Source organism: Harpegnathos saltator, unplaced genomic scaffold (genome assembly GCF_003227715.2).
Source record: "Harpegnathos saltator strain DR-91 unplaced genomic scaffold, Hsal_v8.6 scaffold433, whole genome shotgun sequence".
NCBI lineage: Eukaryota > Metazoa > Arthropoda > Insecta > Hymenoptera > Formicidae > Harpegnathos > Harpegnathos saltator.
Window position 1 is genome coordinate 306,509 of NW_020230243.1, and position 20,746 is coordinate 327,254.

General features: G+C 34.9%; 1 protein-coding gene across 5 annotated transcripts in view; it reads left to right on the forward strand.

Annotated features, from left to right (window-relative positions):
* Pfas (phosphoribosylformylglycinamidine synthase) overlaps positions 1 to 20,746 on the forward strand; it is a 145,214-nt gene that overhangs the window by 63,015 nt on the left and 61,453 nt on the right. For all 5 annotated transcript variants that reach the window (XM_025301586.1, XM_025301585.1, XM_025301587.1 and 2 more), the window contains one exon: positions 19,950 to 20,340. In XM_025301586.1, the coding sequence (XP_025157371.1) occupies positions 19,950 to 20,340 (391 nt within the window). The remainder of the gene's footprint in view (positions 1 to 19,949; positions 20,341 to 20,746) is intronic.

Genomic DNA, 20,746 nt, shown 5'->3' on the forward strand with positions numbered 1-20,746 from the left:
TCTTCTGGAACATTTCCTCCAAAACCCCATTCTCTCAACCGAGCTGACTTTTTGAGAAAAGTCAAAAGCCTCACTCACTTCTCGCCGATCCAGCACCCAGGACAGACGCTTCTCTCCAGCACCCCTTCAGGGTTTCTTAACAATCTAGCCAACTTGTGGCTTAGACCGACCAGTATTCTTCACCTGAGTGACCTCTTTCGTTTCATGTTTTATCTTTCTTCTCTCTCTTTTTTTTCCTTTCGTTTTACTTCCGTTTTCTATCCCCCTTGGCATTTCTCCTTAATAGTAAAATCCGGTGTCAGTGGCCCAATCCTTTTGATCACAGTCGGACATAACGAACACGGAATATTGTTTTGAGTAATCGAGAATCATTGTTCTGAACGCGATTATTAACCACATATGTATACGGACACATTATAAAATCTTACAAATTTTATTTCATTGTGAACTTCCGTCTAGTCACTAATAAAACATGTTGTTTATAATTGTAAACCAATCACGTTTTCCAAATAATTATTTTCAACCAAAAATTCTCCCTTCCCTCAACTGTCGCTCACGGTCCTATCCCAGGTAAAAAGATTCAGTTCTTTGACCTAAATAAAGGACTACCGACGTACGTCTGCGCCAGATAAAGGGGTCATTCTTCTGTGATTCTTGATCTGTTCCGCAGATTTGCGAGTACGTCGGAGCTTGTGAAAGCAAGCGTCAAGTTGTGTTCCTCCTCCAGGACGTAACAAGATCAACACGAAGAACGACGTGAAGGAGACGAAGATTATGCAATTTGCTAAGTCAAATAATAAGCAACCGAAAAAGAGGTATTATTTTCACTGTGGATCGACGGAGCATGAAGTTAAAAATTGCAAAGACGGTGACAAGGGCCCAAAATGTTTCAAGTGTAACAATTTCGGACACATTGTGACAGAGTATCCTTTGAGACAGCAATCGGAATTAACAACGTTTAAAGTGAATTGCGTGACAAGTATCGATGATAGAAATGTTCTTGTTAATATTTGAGGATTAAAATACTTTGCTTTACTCGACAACGATGTAAACTTGATGTGAAGAAACGTCTACGAAAGGATTGGAAAATCAAAGATGAACGGCACGATGCAAACCTTAGTGGGATTTGGAAATATTTTCATCAAGTCCGATAGTGTTTCAAACTTAGAACTGTTTGTATTGTCACTCCTACTTGTTCTCGAGACATTCACGCCCTCAACTGCTTCATTGGCGATTAACTGTCTGAGCTTTTTGTAACACACATGACCGAGACGCTCGTGCCATATTGATACGGCTGCACGTTGTTACCTGTGTACTGAGTTTCATATTTCGGCATCATCATGCGTGTTTCCATCGTATATAAGTTTCGTTCACAACTAACCCACCATGAGTGTTTGACTATTCCTCCCAACGATCTTGATTTGGTTTGCATCAATGATCGCCTTGTTTGTTACTTGCACCGATACTCACAAGTAACACTACCCAACTCATCGATTCCAATAAAATTTGGCATGCACGTAGAACATTGAAAAATATTGAGCACATGTTTTTTTATATCGGCTAACAATGCATTTTAAGGGTGGAAATCACCCCTTGATCCTTGAACATGAGAGCACTATTTCAACCCTTTGTATATATTACATGTGATTTCCGTCAAACATGTCTTCCATTGAACTAGTTAGTAAGGGGTTTTTAAGATCGCTGATTACGAATCTGGAGATAAAATTACAAAATTCAAGATGGTGGACCCAATATGGCGAACCAAAATTGTAAAAAGATGGCTGATTCAAACTTTGATATCTGGAGGTTTTTGGGGCCTCTAATTACTAATCTGAAGTTGGAAGTCAAAATATAATTCGTTTATCGCAGTTTATTATTATTATGATTATTATTGTAATGTGTTTTACTCGTAAGATTTTTAAGGTTTATTGTAAACTTCCAAGGATATTAATTATATAAATTTTCTGGATGTTAAAATTAACGTTTTGAACATTAATAGATTTTTTGCTGTTCAAGTCCAGAATTTCAATAAATAATATAAATGAACATGAATGACAATATATAAATAAAAAGAATATAAATAAGTGAATAAATATAAGGCATAAGAGAAAGTATAAATCTGAGTTAACAAAATCAAAATCGCATATAAATGTTTCTATGAAACAAATGAGAGTCGACGCCCGATTTTCTTTTTTTTTACGATAGAGACATTTATTTGAGATATTATCAACTTGTTTTTATTTCTTGTATTTATCGTCCGTTGGCGATCGGCTATAATAAACTATTCCTTGTGAATTTCGTTCCGCTATTATATTAACAATTCATTATATGATAATTCTTGATTCGAAAGAAGTGATTTTGCAATGTCGATGAATCCAAGAAATATATTGGGTGTACAAATTAGTTCGGTCCGTTTTCAAAAGATGGCTCCGGCTGTTATGAATGGTTCATAGTGACTGCCGATTTTGGCGGTTTCAGAGAGGTTAGACATCTGCCAATAATATCCAGTTTATATCGCTTTGAGTTTCATACAAAAACCTTGCTTTTTACAGTGTTGAAAATGTCGAATTTTATGTTAACCAAGCAGCATTTGTGGGAGGTTTTAATTTTCTGCTTTAATTGGAAGAAAAGTGCAGCTGAAGCCCATCGAATGCTTGTTGAAGTTTATGGTGACGCTGCTCCAACTGATAAATCATGTAAGGAATGGTTTCGACGTTTCAAGGATAGAGATTTCAACATCGAAGACAAGCCTCGCTCTCGACAGCCAAAAAATTCGAGGACAAATAATTAGAGGCATTACTCGAAGAAGATCAGAGTCAAACGCAAGAGGAGCTTGCAGAATCATTGGGAGTGACTCAACAAGCCGTTCCCGTACGATTGAGAGACATGGGATTTATTCAAAGCAAGGAAATTGGGTGCCTTATGAACTGAAACCGAGAGATGTTGAAAGGCGATTTTTCACTTGCGAGCAGCTGATTCAAAGGCAACAAAGAAAAGGTTTTTTGCATCGGATTGTAACTGGAAATGAGAAGTGGATATTCTACGACAACCCCAAGAAGAAAAAATACTACTCCAAGCCCGGTCAATTGTTACCATCGACCTCAACATCAACACCAAAGCCGAACATATATGGTTCGAAGATCATGCTCTGTATCTGGTGGAACCAAAAGGGTGTTGTTTACTATGAGCTGCTGAAACCTGGAGATCCCATTACAGGCGATCGGTATCGATTACAATTGATTCGTTTGAACCGTGCATTGTGAGAAAAACGGCCGGAATACGGGCAAAGACATGATAAAGTTATTCTTCTTCATGACAACGCTCGGCCTCATGTCGCAAAAGTCGTAAAGAAATATTTGGAAACGCTCAAATGGGATGTTTTACCGCACCCGCCGTATTCCCCGGACATTGCTCCTTCTGATTACTGGTTGTTCCGAAGGATGCAGCACGATTTGGCAGATCACCGGTTCATTTCTTTCGCAGAAATCGAAAATTGCCTCCAAACTTGGATCGCCTCATAGGACGAGTCATTTTTTCGAGATGGAATTCGAAAATTGCCTGAGAAATGGGAGAAAGTAGTAGCAAGCGATGGAAAATATTTTAATTGATCTGTTCAATCATTTTGTTTTGAAATAAATACATTTTTTACACAAAAAACGGACCGAACTAATTTGTACTCCCAATATTAAATTTATTACGCCTCTATTTCAAAGATCCTATGTATAATATACAATCAAATATAACTGAAGAGGAAAAATCGTTCATGTCTCATCTCGCGGATTTAATGAAAAATGCTATCAATAGTTAAGTGTTTATTGAAAGTTATGATTGTTTAAGCTTCCATGATCCCAGTGTAATTCCTGATGCCGTTTTAGTTGAAGAAGAGTCAGAATATGATTCGCAAGACGATATGAAGTTCGACGAAATGGTAGACTTGAATTATAAGAAGAAAGTAGTTGAATATTAGCGATCGGGGAAAAAGAAAAGATTGAGCTTTGAAACAGTATAAAACCGATTCAAGAAAGTAAATCTTAAATCAACGACAATTATACAGATAGGAAGCACATGTTGCCGAAGGTGGATCGAAAAGTGATAAATTATTATTTATTTTACAATATGTTATGGAACAATTTAACTCTGCTTCTAACAAAAGTGTTCCCATCCACGATTTAAATTTGGAAAGATGGGCCATCACGGCGAGAGAAGATGTTAATTTATGTCGTCAATCATTTTCGGCTTCAACAAAATGGGTGTATAATTTAAAAATTCAGCATAGGATTGTTTCAAGGAAGATATCTTATCTTATCAAGATATGTCAGAATATCATTACATATTCCGCTCGGATACTGACGGATAATAATCTTTCGGAAGACCAACTTCCTAATCTGATAAAAACTGACGCGACAGGTCAATTTTGAATACCGATTCATTGTTAAATTCAGTAAATGTAATTGTCTGAGGCAATATCCTCCTTTACTGATACAATTTCGATCTGTCATATTGTGTCACATTCCGCCATCTATCATATTGCGCGATCTTGAATTTTGTAATTTTATCTCCAGATTTATAATTAAAGGCCTCAAAAACTTCCAGATACCAAAATTGGTTTGAATCAGCCATCTTTTTATAATTTTGGTCTGCCATATTGGGTCCGCCATCTTGAATTTTGTAATTTTATCTCCAGATTCGTAATCAGCGACCCTAAAAGCCCTTTTGAGACAAGTTTGAAATCACATGTACAAAGGGTTGAAATAGTGCTCTCATGTATCAAAGGGTGATTTCCACCCTTAAAATGCGTTGTCAGCCGATATAAAAAAATACGTGTTCAATATTTTTCACTGTTCTACGTGCATGCCAAATTTTATTGGAATCGATGAGTGACAGTTGGGTAGTGTTACTTGTGGTACTTGTCAGTAGATTACGACCCAAATCCGATATCCAGAGTACATCGTGTAACGTACTTTCACGTTCTTTTCCGTTGACCGTCGACATAATTCTGATATTACCGCGGCCACTCGCATAAGCGACATCATTGTTGCCTACTATTATCGGTACTACTGATTTATCATTAATCAGTTTAAATATCTCAAACTAGTCTCGTCGGAACGTCATATGATTGCTTGTTCTTGAATCGGCCAACCAACAATCTTCATGCGAACGTTCTCGTTGAGATGAAGACAATGCCATAAATGCATCACCATACGACAATCTCTTACTGTATGACGCAATGTTAGCTTGCTTTGATTCTCGCTTAGGTTTCTTGCACTGTCGAGCCGTATGTCCTTCTTCATCACAGTTGAAGTATTTTCCCTCAAATGTCTTCTTATCTTGCTTCGATTTCTTGAAATGCTTCGATTTCTTCGCATATAATGTAGTTGACTCATCACCGCCACTGACCTTGAGCTCACCAAAACTCTGAGCAAGTTGTTCTTCTTTCATGAGACGAGGTAACAGATTTGCTAACATCTGTTCATTTCTTGGTACTGAATCCCAAGCTGATATCATGGAACAAAAGTAACGAGTGCAAAATCTTCGTAATCACCGTTGTTTCATCTTATTTATAACCAAGATCTTCGAGTTATCGAGCCATTTGTTCAACGTTGCTGACATGTTCCGACATTGTCATCTTGTTCGGATCCAATTTGTACTCGAAGAATCTTGCTAAAAGTAAATGTACACTCACATTTCATTCTTTTGCTCATACAAAGATTCTGACTTTGACCAAATCTCATTTGAGGTTTTGCAGTTTACAACATGACATAACTGTTGTAGCTCAAGCGACTGAGTCAGTATATACTTAGCTTTCTTGTCGATTGTATCCCAGCTTTGTGAATTTGTCTGCGACCTTGCTACTTTACCAAATACAACATCATACAAGTGATAATATTCGAGGTAGATCGACGTCTAATACTTCCAGAGTCCAAAATCTGATCCATTGAACTTCGTGACAGGAACTTTGTCCATGGTTATTTCGGCGTAGACGACAGCATGTTAACTTCGAATCGAATCCAGACAAAAAAAGCCGATGACAACAATTCGTTCACAAGCGCATATGCTTACAGTTTTCTCGGCATGCAAACAATTTTCTCCAACTTGAATAAAACTCGACCTTCTGATCACTCTGAGCCCATAACCTGTTGCGAGGTTAGAATGTCTTTCAGTATGGACAAGAAAGCTTGTTAGAGCAGAAAGGATCGAAATTGATATAAGTGTTATACGGGGAGTCACAAAAATAACGGACCACTCTAATACCTCTTCAGTATTGAAGTTTCAAGAAAAATGATCTGAATAAAAGTAGAATTGTAGGGATTTAAGTGAGCTACCTTATGATGACCTTGACTTTGAACTTAACCTCTATTTTCAAGGTCATTTGGAAATCAACTTGCATTTTTTAAATAGGAACCCCTATTTTTTATTACACTGTTTTTTCTATTAATTAATTTGAACAACTTTTGTCTAAAACGTTTTTTTATTTGCCTCATATTTTTTGAGATATTTGAGAAAAACTTGATAACTTTTTCAATATTTAACTTACGACATCTTGCTAACTACTTGTCGGAAGAAAAAGTGATACTAGACTTTCTTGCTTTATTTAGTCTTAAGAATATATTGTTACAATAGCGCCCTGACTTTTGTTAACTTACTGACTTTGGGAAATTCCAAAATCATCAAATTAACAAAACTCAGGGCACTCTTGTAACAATATATTCTTGAGACTAAATAAAGCAAGAAAGTATTGTATTACTTTTTCTTCCGACAAATAATTAGAGAGATATCGTAAGTTAAATATTGAAAAAGTTATCAAGTTTTCTTCAAATATCTCAAAAAATATTAGGCAAATAAAAAAACGTTTTAGACAAAAATTGTTCATATTAATTGGTAGAAAAAAACAGTAATGAAAAATAGGGGTTCCCATTTATGTTACGTTCTGGAGGAGGAACGTAACTTGACGCTTGCTTTCATAAGCTCCGACGTACTCGCAAGTCTGCGCTGCAGATCAAGGATCGGAGTGACCCCTTTATCTGGCGCGGACGTACGTCGGTGGTCCTTTATTTAGGTCAAGAAACTGAATCCTTTTACATGGGATAGGACCATGATCGACAATTGAGGGAAGGGAGAATTTTTATTGAGAATAATTAGTTGGAAAACGTGATTGGCTTATAATTACAAATAACTTGTTTTATTGATAATTAAACGGAAGTTCACAATGAAATAGAATTTATAAGATTTTATAATGTGTACGTATATATATACCTCTATAAAAACCACTTATAAAATATATTTTATTTATAAAATAAATCTAAGAACATTAACATTAAGTATTAATATGTAAATTTCTATTTTCTACAAAACAAGTGATATCATGAGGTTAGAGTAAAATATAAAATAAAACTAAAAATAAAATAAAAATAAAGAAGAACTGTACAAAAGTAAATGTTTTTATAAATAAAAAAGAACTGTACAAAAATTAATGTTTTTATAAAAAAATATTTTATTTAAAAAATATAAAAATTCTAAAAACGTGAGAATAAAATATTAATATGATAAACTTTTATTTTCTACAAAAGAAATGATATTGTTGTACCCGCGCGTGAAAGAAATAACTCAGGATAAACTAAACGAGAAAAGCTTTATTTACAGCCAAGAAAAACGGATCTTAATCAATCTCAAAATAATCGCACGAATTCGCTTTACGTCCGTACGCCGTGACAGGACTAGAGCGACTCTCCACTCTAGTTGTTAGTAAACAAACTCCTTGACAACGATAACAGCTGTCAAACATTCTCTATATGCCTTCTTCACAGTCTTCTCCCAAGAGCGTGGGAACAATACGTTCCCCAAAGGCGTGGGCACAACACTGTCCCTTCTCTTCCAAAATTGTCGTCCCGACAATCCCATGGAAAAAGTTGTTCGTGATGCTCTTCTTCAAGTCTATCTCCAAAATTTCACGCCATCTTTGTTGCTCCAGGGCACCTTTGGCGATCCTTTGTCACAACCTGGACTGCTGTCTCAGGTTCTCTTGACTACGCCATCTCTTGTCCCAACAGCTACCAGGCCGAAAAGTTGTCGACGTGACTCTCGAAGTCTCAGCTCACCGCTCTTCAGCTTCTTCTTCGGATAAGGGGGGGATATAACCCGTGGACCCGACGTTCTTTAAAAGAACCCCTAATCCCCGACCCGGTATTCACCCAAAGCCTCACAGAAAAACCACAGTCAAAAACCGTGGGGAGGGCGGTCCTTAACGGATCTCAGTGGAAAAAGACGTCAGCGACTCGGAAAACGGAAAAGGAAAGAGGAATGGAAAATTCTGAAAAAGGAAAAGAAAACAAACAAGTATATGTATATACACGTATTGATTCTTTTAATTTTATTTAATATCTCTTTCTCGAAAAGGAGCCAAACGATCTGCATGAACCACTTTTCTTTTATGTTTGAAAGATTTGCCTATACAAAACACGACATCACTAAGTTTCTTTATAATTATAAAAGGTACTTCCCAAGAACTTTGCAATTTCGGAGCTTTTCCTATTGTACGACGAGGATTGAAAAACCAAACCTTTTGACCTTGTTCAAATGTCACTTGCCTAGAACGTTGATCATACCAAGATTTGGTATTTTGAGACCTAATTTGAAGACGACGTCTAGCAAAACGATGAATTTCATCCAGTTTTTTCCTTAATTTAATAGTGTACTTTTCTTCTTCTTTTTCTTTAACTGAGGGAGGCCGACCTCGAAGAAGATCTAAAGGTAAACGAAGATCCTGACCAAGATACATTTCGGCTGGAGAAATTCCAGTTACTTCATGTTTAGAGGAACGAAAAGCCAGTAGAAACAAAGAAAACCATTTATCCCAATCTCGTTGATTATCAGAAATATATTTCGCCAAATAATTTAAAATTGTTCTATGTTGACGTTCAACTTGTCCATCTGACTGAGGATGAAGAGGTGTAGTACGAGTTTTCCTGATTCCTAAAATATGAGACATCTCAAGAATTAATCGTGACTCAAAATTCTTTCCTTGATCAGTATGTAATTCTAAAGGAATTCCATGTCGAGAAAATACTTGTTCAACTAGAAACTTAGCAACAGTGGTTGCTCTTTTATTTTTCAAAGGAATAGCCTCTGGCCATTTAGTAAAACAATCTAGCACAACGAGCACATACCGATTTCCATTAAGAGTGGTAGGAAGAGGACCTAAAATATCAACTTGTATTCTTTCAAAAGGAGCACCTACATTATACACCTGAAGAGGAGATTTCCCTTTTTCAGAAGGACCTTTCTTAGCTATACAAATTTTGCAAGAAGCACACCAATCCTCTACGTCTCTCTTGCAAGTTGCCCAATAAAAACGTTTACGTATCCTTTGTAAAGTTTTATTAATTCCAAAATGACCACCGGAAGGTGAATCATGAGCTTCTTCCAACACCTCCGAAACCTTCTCCCGAGGAACTAAAATTTGATAAACATGGTTTAATAAATTAGGAGATTCCCATTTTTTATATAAGACACCATTTAAACAACTACAGCTTCCCATTGAGACCAATAAATCTTAGAAGAAATCTCCATAGGAGCAACAGCCTGCCAAGAAGGCCTTTTATCAATCTCTTTAGCTTGATGAATTTGTGCCAACACTGAATCCTGAAGCTGAAAATCACGCCATTCTTGTAAATTATCTGTTTCTAGAGAAATAAATCCTATAATATTTTCTTTAAAAGATTCCTCCCGTGATTCTACTTTATAACAATAACGACAAGAAGTTTCCAAACAAGGACGTCGAGAGAGAAAATCTGCATTTTTGTGTAATTTCCCGCTACGATAATTAATGTCAAAATCATATTGCTGCAAATGTTCTAACCATCTTGCCAACTGCCCTTCCAAATTTTTAAATGAAGTTAACCATCGTAAAGAAACATGATCTGTTCTTACTAAAAACTTCCTTCCATATAAATAATGATGAAAAGATTGTACAGCATCTACCACAGCAAGAAGTTCCCGACGAGTTACACAGTAATTCTGTTCTACTTTACTAAAAACTCGACTATAAAAAGCAATAACTTTCTCTTTTCCTTCCTGAAGCTGTGAAAGAACTGCTCCAATGCCATGATTTGAAGCATCAGTGTCAAGAATAAATTGACCTTCTCCAGAAGGAAAAGATAAAATTGGAGAAGAAGTCATCACACGTTTTAACTCCTGAAATGCCAACTGACATTCTGTTGACCAAGAAAATTTTCTATTTTCCTCCGTCAATCTAAATAAAGGCTTGGCTAAAAGAGAAAAATCTTTAATAAATTTCCGATAATACGAGCAAAATCCTAAAAAACTTCGCACTTGTTTCCGTGTCTTAGGAATTGGCCAATCTTTAAGAACAGAAATCTTATCAGGATCTGTAGCAACTCCCTCAGCAGAAATCACATGACCCAAGTATTTGATCTTTTTCCTTAAAAATTCACATTTCTTTGGATTTACCTTAAGATTTGCGGATTGTAACCGCAGAAAAACTGCTTTTAAATTAGAAATCATTTCTTCAAAATTCTTTCCAAAAACAATTATATCGTCCAAGAAAACGAAACATTTTTTACAAATTAAACCTGATAACACTTTTTCCATTAAACGTTCAAAAGTGGCAAGAGCGTTACAAAGTCCGAACGGCATCACTGTAAACTGCCATAAACCGTTTCCTATAGAAAAAGCAGTTTTTTCCCGATCCTCAGGAGCTAACCCTACCTGCCAATAACCACTCTTTAAATCAAGAGTACAAAACCATGAATTCTCAGCTAAACAATCTAAAATTTGATCAATTCTTGGAAGTGGATATGAATCCTTGATGGTTACTGCATTTAATTTTCTATAATCTAGACAAAATCTTATAGAACCATCTTTTTTTTTTACCATTACAGCCGGAGAAATCCAAGGGCTATTGGATTCTTCTATTACCTTTTGAGCTTTCATATCTTCTATAATTTTATAAACTTCTTCTTGTAAATGAATAGGAATACGACGAGGAGTCTGCTTAATAGGATTGGAACCTAAAAGTTTAATATGATGACAAAGAATATCACAATTACCAGGTATAACATTTTCAGCAAATAAATCTTGAAATTGAATAAGAAACTCTGAGAAAATCTTTTTTTGTGAAAAATTCAAATGTTTAGAACTTTGTTCATGAATTTCTCTAAGTAATTCAGGAAATTGAATAGAATGTTTCTCTATTCTAGAACAAATTAATTCTTGTTTTCCAAAACCATTCTTTGAGATTCCAAGAGCCCTTTCAAACAATCCATCTACTAAACCTGTTTTTAAAAGAAAATCTCTTCCTAAAATACAATCATTATTTATATCAGCTACATAAAAACATAATTGTACACAAAACTTCCCCAAAGTAACGGTAGCAACAACCTGTGAATGAACCTGAACTCTTTCTCCTGTAGGGTAAAATAAATTAACAGAACCTATCGGACTCAATTTCAAAGGTATTACCTTCCTAGAACTTATAATCGAGACATCGGAACCTGTGTCAATTTTAAAAGAACAAGTTGTATTATTTAACAAGCCCCTGAAACAACAATAATTACTAAGAAACATTTTATCATTCAATTTTCCACAAATATTATACATGTTTTTATCAATTTTGCGCTTATAAAACGGAGCCTGAATCCTTTTTACCGAACCAGCTCCGCGAAGCTCGGCAAAATTTAGTTTTCCTTTTGCTGCAATGTCGGATATTCTGAACGAAAATGTCCTACTCCACCGCATTGCCAACATTCCCTTTCTTTATTCTTACTCGTTTTAAAATTTCTTCGTGCTTCAACTCTTTCAAATTCCTTTCCCTTCTTATATCCATTTCCTTTTTCTTCAAAACGACAGAAAACTCCCGTGACTTTCTGTTCTTTTATTTTCCGTGAAAAACAGTTTTTATTTATTGATTGTAAAATCTTTGCTCGTTCTATGGCCGCTTTAAGTGAAACTATTCCTTCTGTCAAAAGCGAACGCTTAATAAAATTATCCGAAATTGCAGCAATGAATTGTGCACAAGCAATCTTTTCGCGAACTTCAAAAGAACATTCTGGATAAGCTTCTCTCGAAAGACGCTCTAAATCTGCACCAAGAGTTGCATAATCTTCTCCCGCAAGTATCTTTCGATTTGTAAATTGCGAATAATAATTTTGCATTAATTCACCCTCTCCAAATTGTAATTCCAATTTTGCTTTTATTTCATTAAAAGTTATCTTTTTTAAATCATTTATATTTAAAAGAACTGTTCGTGCTTTCCCTCTTAAACAAGAAGCCAAAGCTACTGTTTTCGCGGAATCATTCCAACCATTAGCTTGCGATATTAGAGAAAATTGTGCAAGGAACTCTTTTAAAGGCACCGTCCCATCATAAATATCTGATTTTACTTTGACATCACAAAATATACGTTCTCTTTCAACATTCATTCTCGAATTTTCGAGATCGATAACATTACGAGATTCATTCCCAAAAATACTATTATTAGAAGGACTCATCTGTTTATCCAGTTTTTCTTCCAGGCGTTTAAAAGCTGAATCACACTCCTCAAGCTGTTTTTTTAATTCATTTTGAATTCGTAGCTGCTCTCTCTGATCCTGCTGCCGTTCCTCCCTTAGTTGTTGCAACTCCTGAAGAACGGCTCGTAATGAATCATCTGAGGTAGCCGGCGTCTGAGCACGAGTCCTCCTCGGCGAATGTGTCAAAGCCATTTCTTTTTCTTTCACTTTCACACACGAGCACGTCTACGATTTCTATCGTTATTGATCCCGGACGAGCCCCCAAATGTTGTGCCCACGCGTGAAAGAAATAACTCGGGATAAACTAAACGAGAAAAGCTTTATTTACAGCCAAGAAAAACGGATCTTAATCAATCTCAAAATAATCGCACGAATTCGCTTTACGTCCGTACGCCGTGACAGGACTAGAGCGACTCTCCCTAGTTGTTAGTAAACAAACTCCTTGACAACGATAACAGCTGTCAAACATTCTCTATATGCCTTCTTCACAGTCTTCTCCCAAGAGCGTGGGAACAATACGTTCCCCAAAGGCGTGGGCACAACAATATCATGTAATTGGGCCAAATAAAAAAATATAATTATATAATAGTAAATGTTATTATTAAAAATTCGCACAAAAAACACTTGGCGTGCTCCCTAACATACTGAGTTACATTACTGAATTACTTTTTACTGAGTTACATTATTTATTGAACTTGGGCATGCCAAGTGTTTTTTGTGCGAATTTTTAATAATAGCATTTACTATTATATAATTTTATTTTTTTATTTGGCCTAATTACGTGATATCATTTCTTTTGTAGAAAATAAAAGTTTACATATTAATATTTTATTCTAACATTTTTAGAATTTTTATATTTTTTAAATAAATTATTTTTTTATAAAAACATTTATTTTTATACAGTTCTTTTTTATTTATAAAAACATTTACTTTTGTACAGTTCTTTTATATTTTTATTTTATTTTTACTTCGTCTAACCTTATGATATCACTTGTTTTGTAGAAAATAAAAATTTACATATTAATAGTTAATGTTAACGTTCTTAGATTTATTTTATAAATAAAATATATTTTATAAGTGTTTTTTATAGAGGCATTAGTTTTTGTACAATTATATTAGTACAGGTAAGCGCGTGAACTTGGCGTCTTTTTTTACTTCTTTTTAAAAAGGTAACTTTTGTACGGATATCACATTTTCTTTATAAATCAAATTATACTTACACTTCGTCGTCACTTTCCTGCATACATGCATCACTAAGATTGCAATCCATTTTCCATTAATACAACGAAACGATAACATTCAGAAAACGGTTGTAGTATTAGGCCTGTTCGTTTTGTCTGTACTATTGAACTGGTGCAATAAGTTAAAGTGAAACAAACGTAGGTTTTCTCATTCCAACTAGTTACAGCAGTTCAACAATTCCACTGAGTGCGTCATGCGTTGCATCGTCCGTGTGCGTCAGGAGTTAACCAATCAAATCGTTTCATTAATTTGGACGACGCGACTTACGACGCATTTGTCCCAAAGAACCAATTTGATTGGTTACCTCACGACATACACAGTCTGTCTCAGATCCAATGAGACTGGTCTAAAAAAATACAAAGTGTTTATTATTTTGATCTTTTATTCTTGTTTATTCAAAATAGTCTCCTTCTGAGTCAATACAGCGCTGGAAACGTTCAACAAATTTTTCGAAACATTTTTTGTACTCATCGGCTGGAATGGCCTTTAGTATGGCGGTCGAAGTCTTTTGGATGATCGAGATGGTATCGAAACGATTTCCTTTCATCGCCAATTTCAGTTCGCCAATTTCAGTTTGGGAAATAGCCAGAAGTCGCACGGAGCCAAATCAGATGAATACGGTGGATAATCGATAACAATGCCTTTAATATAATAATGATAATGATGCCTTTTTTGGTCAAGAATTCACGTACCATGATGCCTTTGTGCGATGGTGCATTATCGTGCAACAAAAACCAACTGCCTGGCTCTCGATATTCCGGTCGAACTCGTCGAATTCTGGCCCACAATCGTTGTAGAACTCCCAGATAACATTCTGCGTTCACCGTCTGACCTTCTGGGACGAATTCACTGTGAACAATTCCCTTTGAATCGAAGAAAACGGTCAGCATTTTCTTGATTTTGCTCTTCTGAAAGCGTAATTTTTTCTCTTTTGGCTCTTCTGGTGACTTCCATGCCGCACTCTGACGTTTTGTTTTTGGCTCGTATTGAAAACACCACGTTTCATCACCAGTTACAATGGCTGACATACTTGTCGGATTCCTTCGGGACATTTTTAACATGTCTTTGCAATGCTGAACTCTCCAATCTTTTTGGTCGTCTGTCAGAGTGTGTGGCACAAAGCGCGCACAGACCTTCCGTTTGCCGTTTGCAAATCTTCGGTCAAAATTCGATAGACTGTGCTTTTCGGTATCCCAGTTTCTTCTTCGATGAATCTCGCAGACACACAGCGGTCGCTTCGAAGAATTTCTTTGACTTTCTCAATGTTTTCTTCATTGCGAGTGGTTTTTGGCGGCGGTGCTCGGTCATCGTCTGCAAGGTCCTCACGACCGTCACGGAATCGGCCAAATCAACGGAAAACCTGTGCACGGGACATACATTCATCCCCGTACACATTTTTTAGCGTTTCGTACGTTTCTGCACCACTTTTACCCAATTTAAAACAAAATTTAATATTCGCTCTTTGTTCCATGTTGGTTTTTCGACGATGTACACAAAGTGACTTTACATAAAATGTCAAACCACAGTGAAATATCAACCGAATTCGCTCAAATTTTGAGGTTAAGCAGATGAAGGGTAGAATATTCACCTACCATTATTCACTCATAGATGTCGCTGCGCTAAGAACATTGATGGAACCAGTCTCATCGTATCTGGGACAGATTGTGTAGATATCAATAAAAATAATGGTGATAAAATGATGACTTTTTATTTGAAGAAAGACAACAATAGATCAATTATTTATTGATTTCTGATAAAAATTTCTTACATTAAAAATATTTTATAAATATTTATCTTTTAAGTCTCCTAAATCAAAGAGAAGATTTATAAACTGTTTATTTTAGAGCAGAGCTGGCCACAATCTGCACATTTCGGGCGAAATTCAGTAGGTGACGCCTACCGTCCCCTTCGCACCGCTCCGCGCTCAGCGGCTAGAGCGACGATCGCGATGCGCTCAGGCCCGTCGCTGTATAAGAAATCAGCTGGTGGATCATATTATCATTAAAATTGTTTCCTCGTTTAATAACCACTTTAAAATATATATGTTTACGTGTTTAATACATATATATATTATATATATATATATATATATATAATTAATTACAATGTATAATTAAAAGAATGACATCATTAAAAAAAATATAATTAAAGAGCTATTATAATAGATTTCCACATCAACTATGAGGTACTATTGTTGATGCGTTTTTTTAAAGTGGTTTCCTTAGTAGGCCTATTCCAGTAAATAATGAAGACAAAATACGATAAAATGTATGGCTCGGCAGGAAAACTAGATAAAAAGAGGTAAATCTCTTTCATATTTAGGATCATATTTAGGAAGAAATAAACTAGCATGTCTTGGGTCGTTTAGACTCTACTATAGATGATATATCCACAGACATTTTAGAAGAACTAGCTCGCATCAACGAAGAAAGTGATGTATCATTTAGAGAAGAACGTTTATCCGTTTTTGTCAATTTCATTCTTGAGAAGGAGCATTCGCATAAATATGTGGACTCAAACATAGAAAAAATTCGGAGACCAAAATCTCTAAAATGTGGATAAGATGAAGAATCTAAAATTTTGAAAAACTCGGTCTCCTTTTCTAATCGGGATTTCAAAGAAATATCGCATTGCAAATCGTACAATTCTTCCTGAAGAAATAGGCTTTCCTCGATTTGCGGGATAAGAGGATTGCTAAATAGGATTAAATCTTGTCTTAAACTTTCAAAGTCAGAAAAACGCCCATCAAATTGATCAATTAAAGATTGAATAATATTCAGTTGCTTTGGAAAATTACAATTTGTGCCGTGTTCTTCAAAGAGAATTTGGCAAGAAGGGAAAAGTGAAGAACATTACTTTGCAACTGATTTTTAAGGAGCAGCAATTTTCTGCGGAAAGCATCGATACAACTAATTGCGTAATTGTTTGATTGGACTTTTGCAGCTTTAAATTTAGAATATTTAAATGATTTGTTAAATCAGTTATTAAAGCAAGCTCACTAAGCAAGTCTAAATCTTCGAAGAAAAATCTAAATTCGTCCAATTTTATGGGATATTCGTCTTGCAAAAAAAGGAATATCTTCTTTCTTATTGCGAAGAATTTTTCAAGACATTTTTCTGCACTGAGCCATCGCACTTCACAATATAAAGGAACATCTGTGTAAGTTGCGTTATGCTCTTCGAGAAAGTGTTGGAATTTATGATGAGAAAGAAATTTTTGGCCACCTTTAATTAAATTAATAATTTTTGTAACCGTTTTCATGGCGCTACTTAGTTTAATATCTTTCCCACATAACGCTTCTTGATGAATTATACAATGAATAACAGGGAATTTGAAATTTCGCTGCTTCAAATGTCCGAAGAACCCGTTTTTTAAACCTATCATTGCTTTTGCGCCATCGGTGACTACAGCCGAACATTTGGAGAAATCGATGTCAAACTTTTGTAGACATTGGCTAACAGCCTTGAAGATCTCTACACCTGTTGTTCTACTATGCAATGATACAAAATTTAAAAGCTCCTCGACATATGAAAAATCGTTTTGTACGAATCGAGCAAAAATACTCAGTTGACTCACATGTCGATTATCGGTGCTTTCATCGAGACATAAAGAATAATAAGAATAAGACGCTAATACAATTTTTAATCTCTCCTCTAAAAATAGCGCAATATCATTAATCCGTGATTTCACGATTTTACGATTTAAAGGAATGCTTGCAGCTTCTTCTAAAGTTATCGAATCTCCAAACGATTCGACTGCTGCGATGAGGCATTCCTTTACAAATTCCCCTTCACTAAACGGCTTAGATTTTTTTGCGATGAGATGTGATATTGCATATGACGCGGTAAGGGCTTTCGTAGAAGATGGAATATTCTCGACATTTAAATCGCGATTTTCTTTATAATTTTAATGCCTCAGTTATATTTTATTTCTCCTCGTCCACATATTTTGAATACTCCTGAGAATATTGAATATTATAATGTCTATAAAGGGAATATTTTTTAATAATCGGTGGTTGAAAACCATATAAAAGACAGATGACTCTCTATCGGAAATATAAGCGAAGAAAATTTTCTCCCATACCTTATCAAAAATTTGCTCGAACTTTTGATTCCTATCCATTGTTCCTATTCTATCCAGAGAAATCCAGAAGACTACACCAAAGCAGAGACATAAAATCACAGTAAAACTTGAGATAAAATTGCCAAACTGTCTGTATTCTTGCAAGAGACCTTTAACGAGCAGACTCTCGTACAGATTGTGGAAACAGACAGACTGTAAAACAACTGCATATCGGTCAGCAACAGAGGTCTGTTCAAACAATTGAACACGTTAAAGGTCTAGTGCGTGTTTGTAGAGAGAGTGTATAAGTAAGTAGAATATTCAAACTATGTGGATGAGGAGAGACGTAATATATTTGAAGGATTAAAATTGGTTCATGAAGAAAGTCGTAATATGAATGTCGAGAATTTTCAATGTTCAACGAAAGCCCTTATCGCGTCATATGCGATATCAAATTTCATTGCAAAAAATTCCAAGTTCTTTAACAAAGGAAAATTTACAAAGGAAGAAATGGCTCATTGCAGCGGTCAAATCGTTTGGAGATTCGATGACTTTAGAAGCTGCAAGCATTCCATTAAATCTGTAAAATTTGTAAAATGGATAGATGATTCACGGATTCATCTTTAGAAAAGAAATTAAAATATTCATTAGCGTCTTATTCGTATTATTCATTCTATATTGATGAGAGCACCAATATCGGCATGTGAGTCAACTATGTATTTTTGCTCAAATCATATGTAAAACGATGTTTCATATGTCGAGAAGTTCTTAGACTTTGTATCATTACATGGGAGAACAACAGGTATTAAGATCTTTAAGGCTGTTAGCCAAATTCTACAAAAGTTTGACATCGATTTCTCCAAATGTTCGGCTATAGTCACTGATGGTGCAAAAGCAATGATAAGTTTGAAAAACAGCTTTTTTGAATAAATAAGTCAGCGAGGTTTTAAAATCTCTGTTACTCATTGTATCATTCGTCTTATCTACGTCTTAGAGATTTGTACGTAATTTCGCCTCTTCGGCGTACTCTTTGCTCTAAAATTTTGTTTTCCTGCCGAGCCATATATTTTATCGTATTTCGTCTTTGTTATTTAGTGGAATAAGCCTACTGGCGAAACCACTTTAAAAAAAACGCATCAGTAATAGCATCTCAAGGGTGAAATCTATTGCAATAATTCTTTAATTATACCTTTTTTAATGATGTAATTTTTTTAATTATACATTGTTTTATTATACATTGTACACTATACATTGTTTTATTATATTGTTTTATTATATATCAATACATTAACTATTTATATATATATATATATAATTTTTTCCTCTCTTAATAATTACTTTCAAATATATATAAGTTTATGCATTATATATGTGTATATATATATATGCGTATGCGCACACACACATACACACATATATATATATGTAATATATATATATATAATATAATATGTATTAATATAATATATATATATATGTATATATATATATATATTTATAAAACACGTAGACATATTTATTTTAAAGTGATTATTAAACGAGGAAACAATTTTAATGATAATATGTCGCAAGGGTACGCCTCAGCCGATTTCTTATACAGCAACTGAGTGCATCACGATCGTCGCCCTAGCCACTGAGCGCGGAGCGGTGCGAAGGGGACGGTAGGCGTCATCTACTGAATTTCGCCCGAAATGTGTAGATTGTGGCCAGCTCTGTTTTAGAGAATAATGTTCTTCATTATTTTTCACACACATACGCACATACGCACGCACGCACGCACGCATGCACGTATGTATGTATGTATACACATGCATACAATTGAAGAAAAATTTATAATTTAATTTATAATTTAATAATTTTTTTATGTGTATATTTTTAATGATTGTTTAGCTTTTGATATATACTTTATAAATATCTTGATACTTATTTTTTATAACAGTATACCATGCGACATTTCATCACCGTTAACATTTTTGCTATAAATTGATTGATAATCAATGTTTATTATCTGGGATAATTAAAAATATCGTAACTTTTTAATATATTAAATATTATTTTACATAATATATCGCTAATATACTACAATTCTATTATTCTTTTTGTTATTTTATTCTGCAGGCTTAGCATTTGATGATTGGGACTTAGACTTTTATACGGAATTGTTTCGATCGAAAATGAAACGTAATCCAACTAGTGTGGAATGTTTTGATCTTGCTCAATCAAATAGTGAGCATAGTCGTCATTGGTTCTTTAAAGGACGGATCGTTTTGGATGGTATTGAGAAACAACAATCTTTGATCGATATGATCATAGATACACAGAATTATTCGAATCCGAACAATGTGATTAAATTCAGCGATAACAGCAGTGCGATTGATGGATTTCAAGTTGCCGTCCTACGTCCTACCAAAACTTACGAAAGCAGTAATTTTCATTTACAAGATATCAAGCAACATCTTATTTTTACAGCAGAAACGCATAACTTCCCAACTGGTGTAGCACCTTTCAGGTAAATTTAAATAATAATATAACGAATAAGTAAATTGATGTAAACCTAAAGTCGACTTAATTACGAAGGTGAGTTAATAATTATCCGTCCTTTATTTCCATTTCTATAATTTATTAGAACAATAGTAGAGAACGTGCATTAGAAAACGTACAGAGATTGCATCATTTTTTAACATAATCCTTTTATTTTTTAATGCATTTGTTTTAGCGTCCTACAAGCTTGTACACTTTCAGAAAACTGTTTTTAGTTTGTTTCTCAGCCATGTAATATGCACCGCTTCTTTCACATGTTGGTCTATGGCAAATTGATAACTTAAGATATCTTTAAGTGGAGCAAACAGGTAGTAAAAGGGTTAATAATACACTGTGCATGTTACAATGAAATGCTGTGTGACAAACTGAAGTCT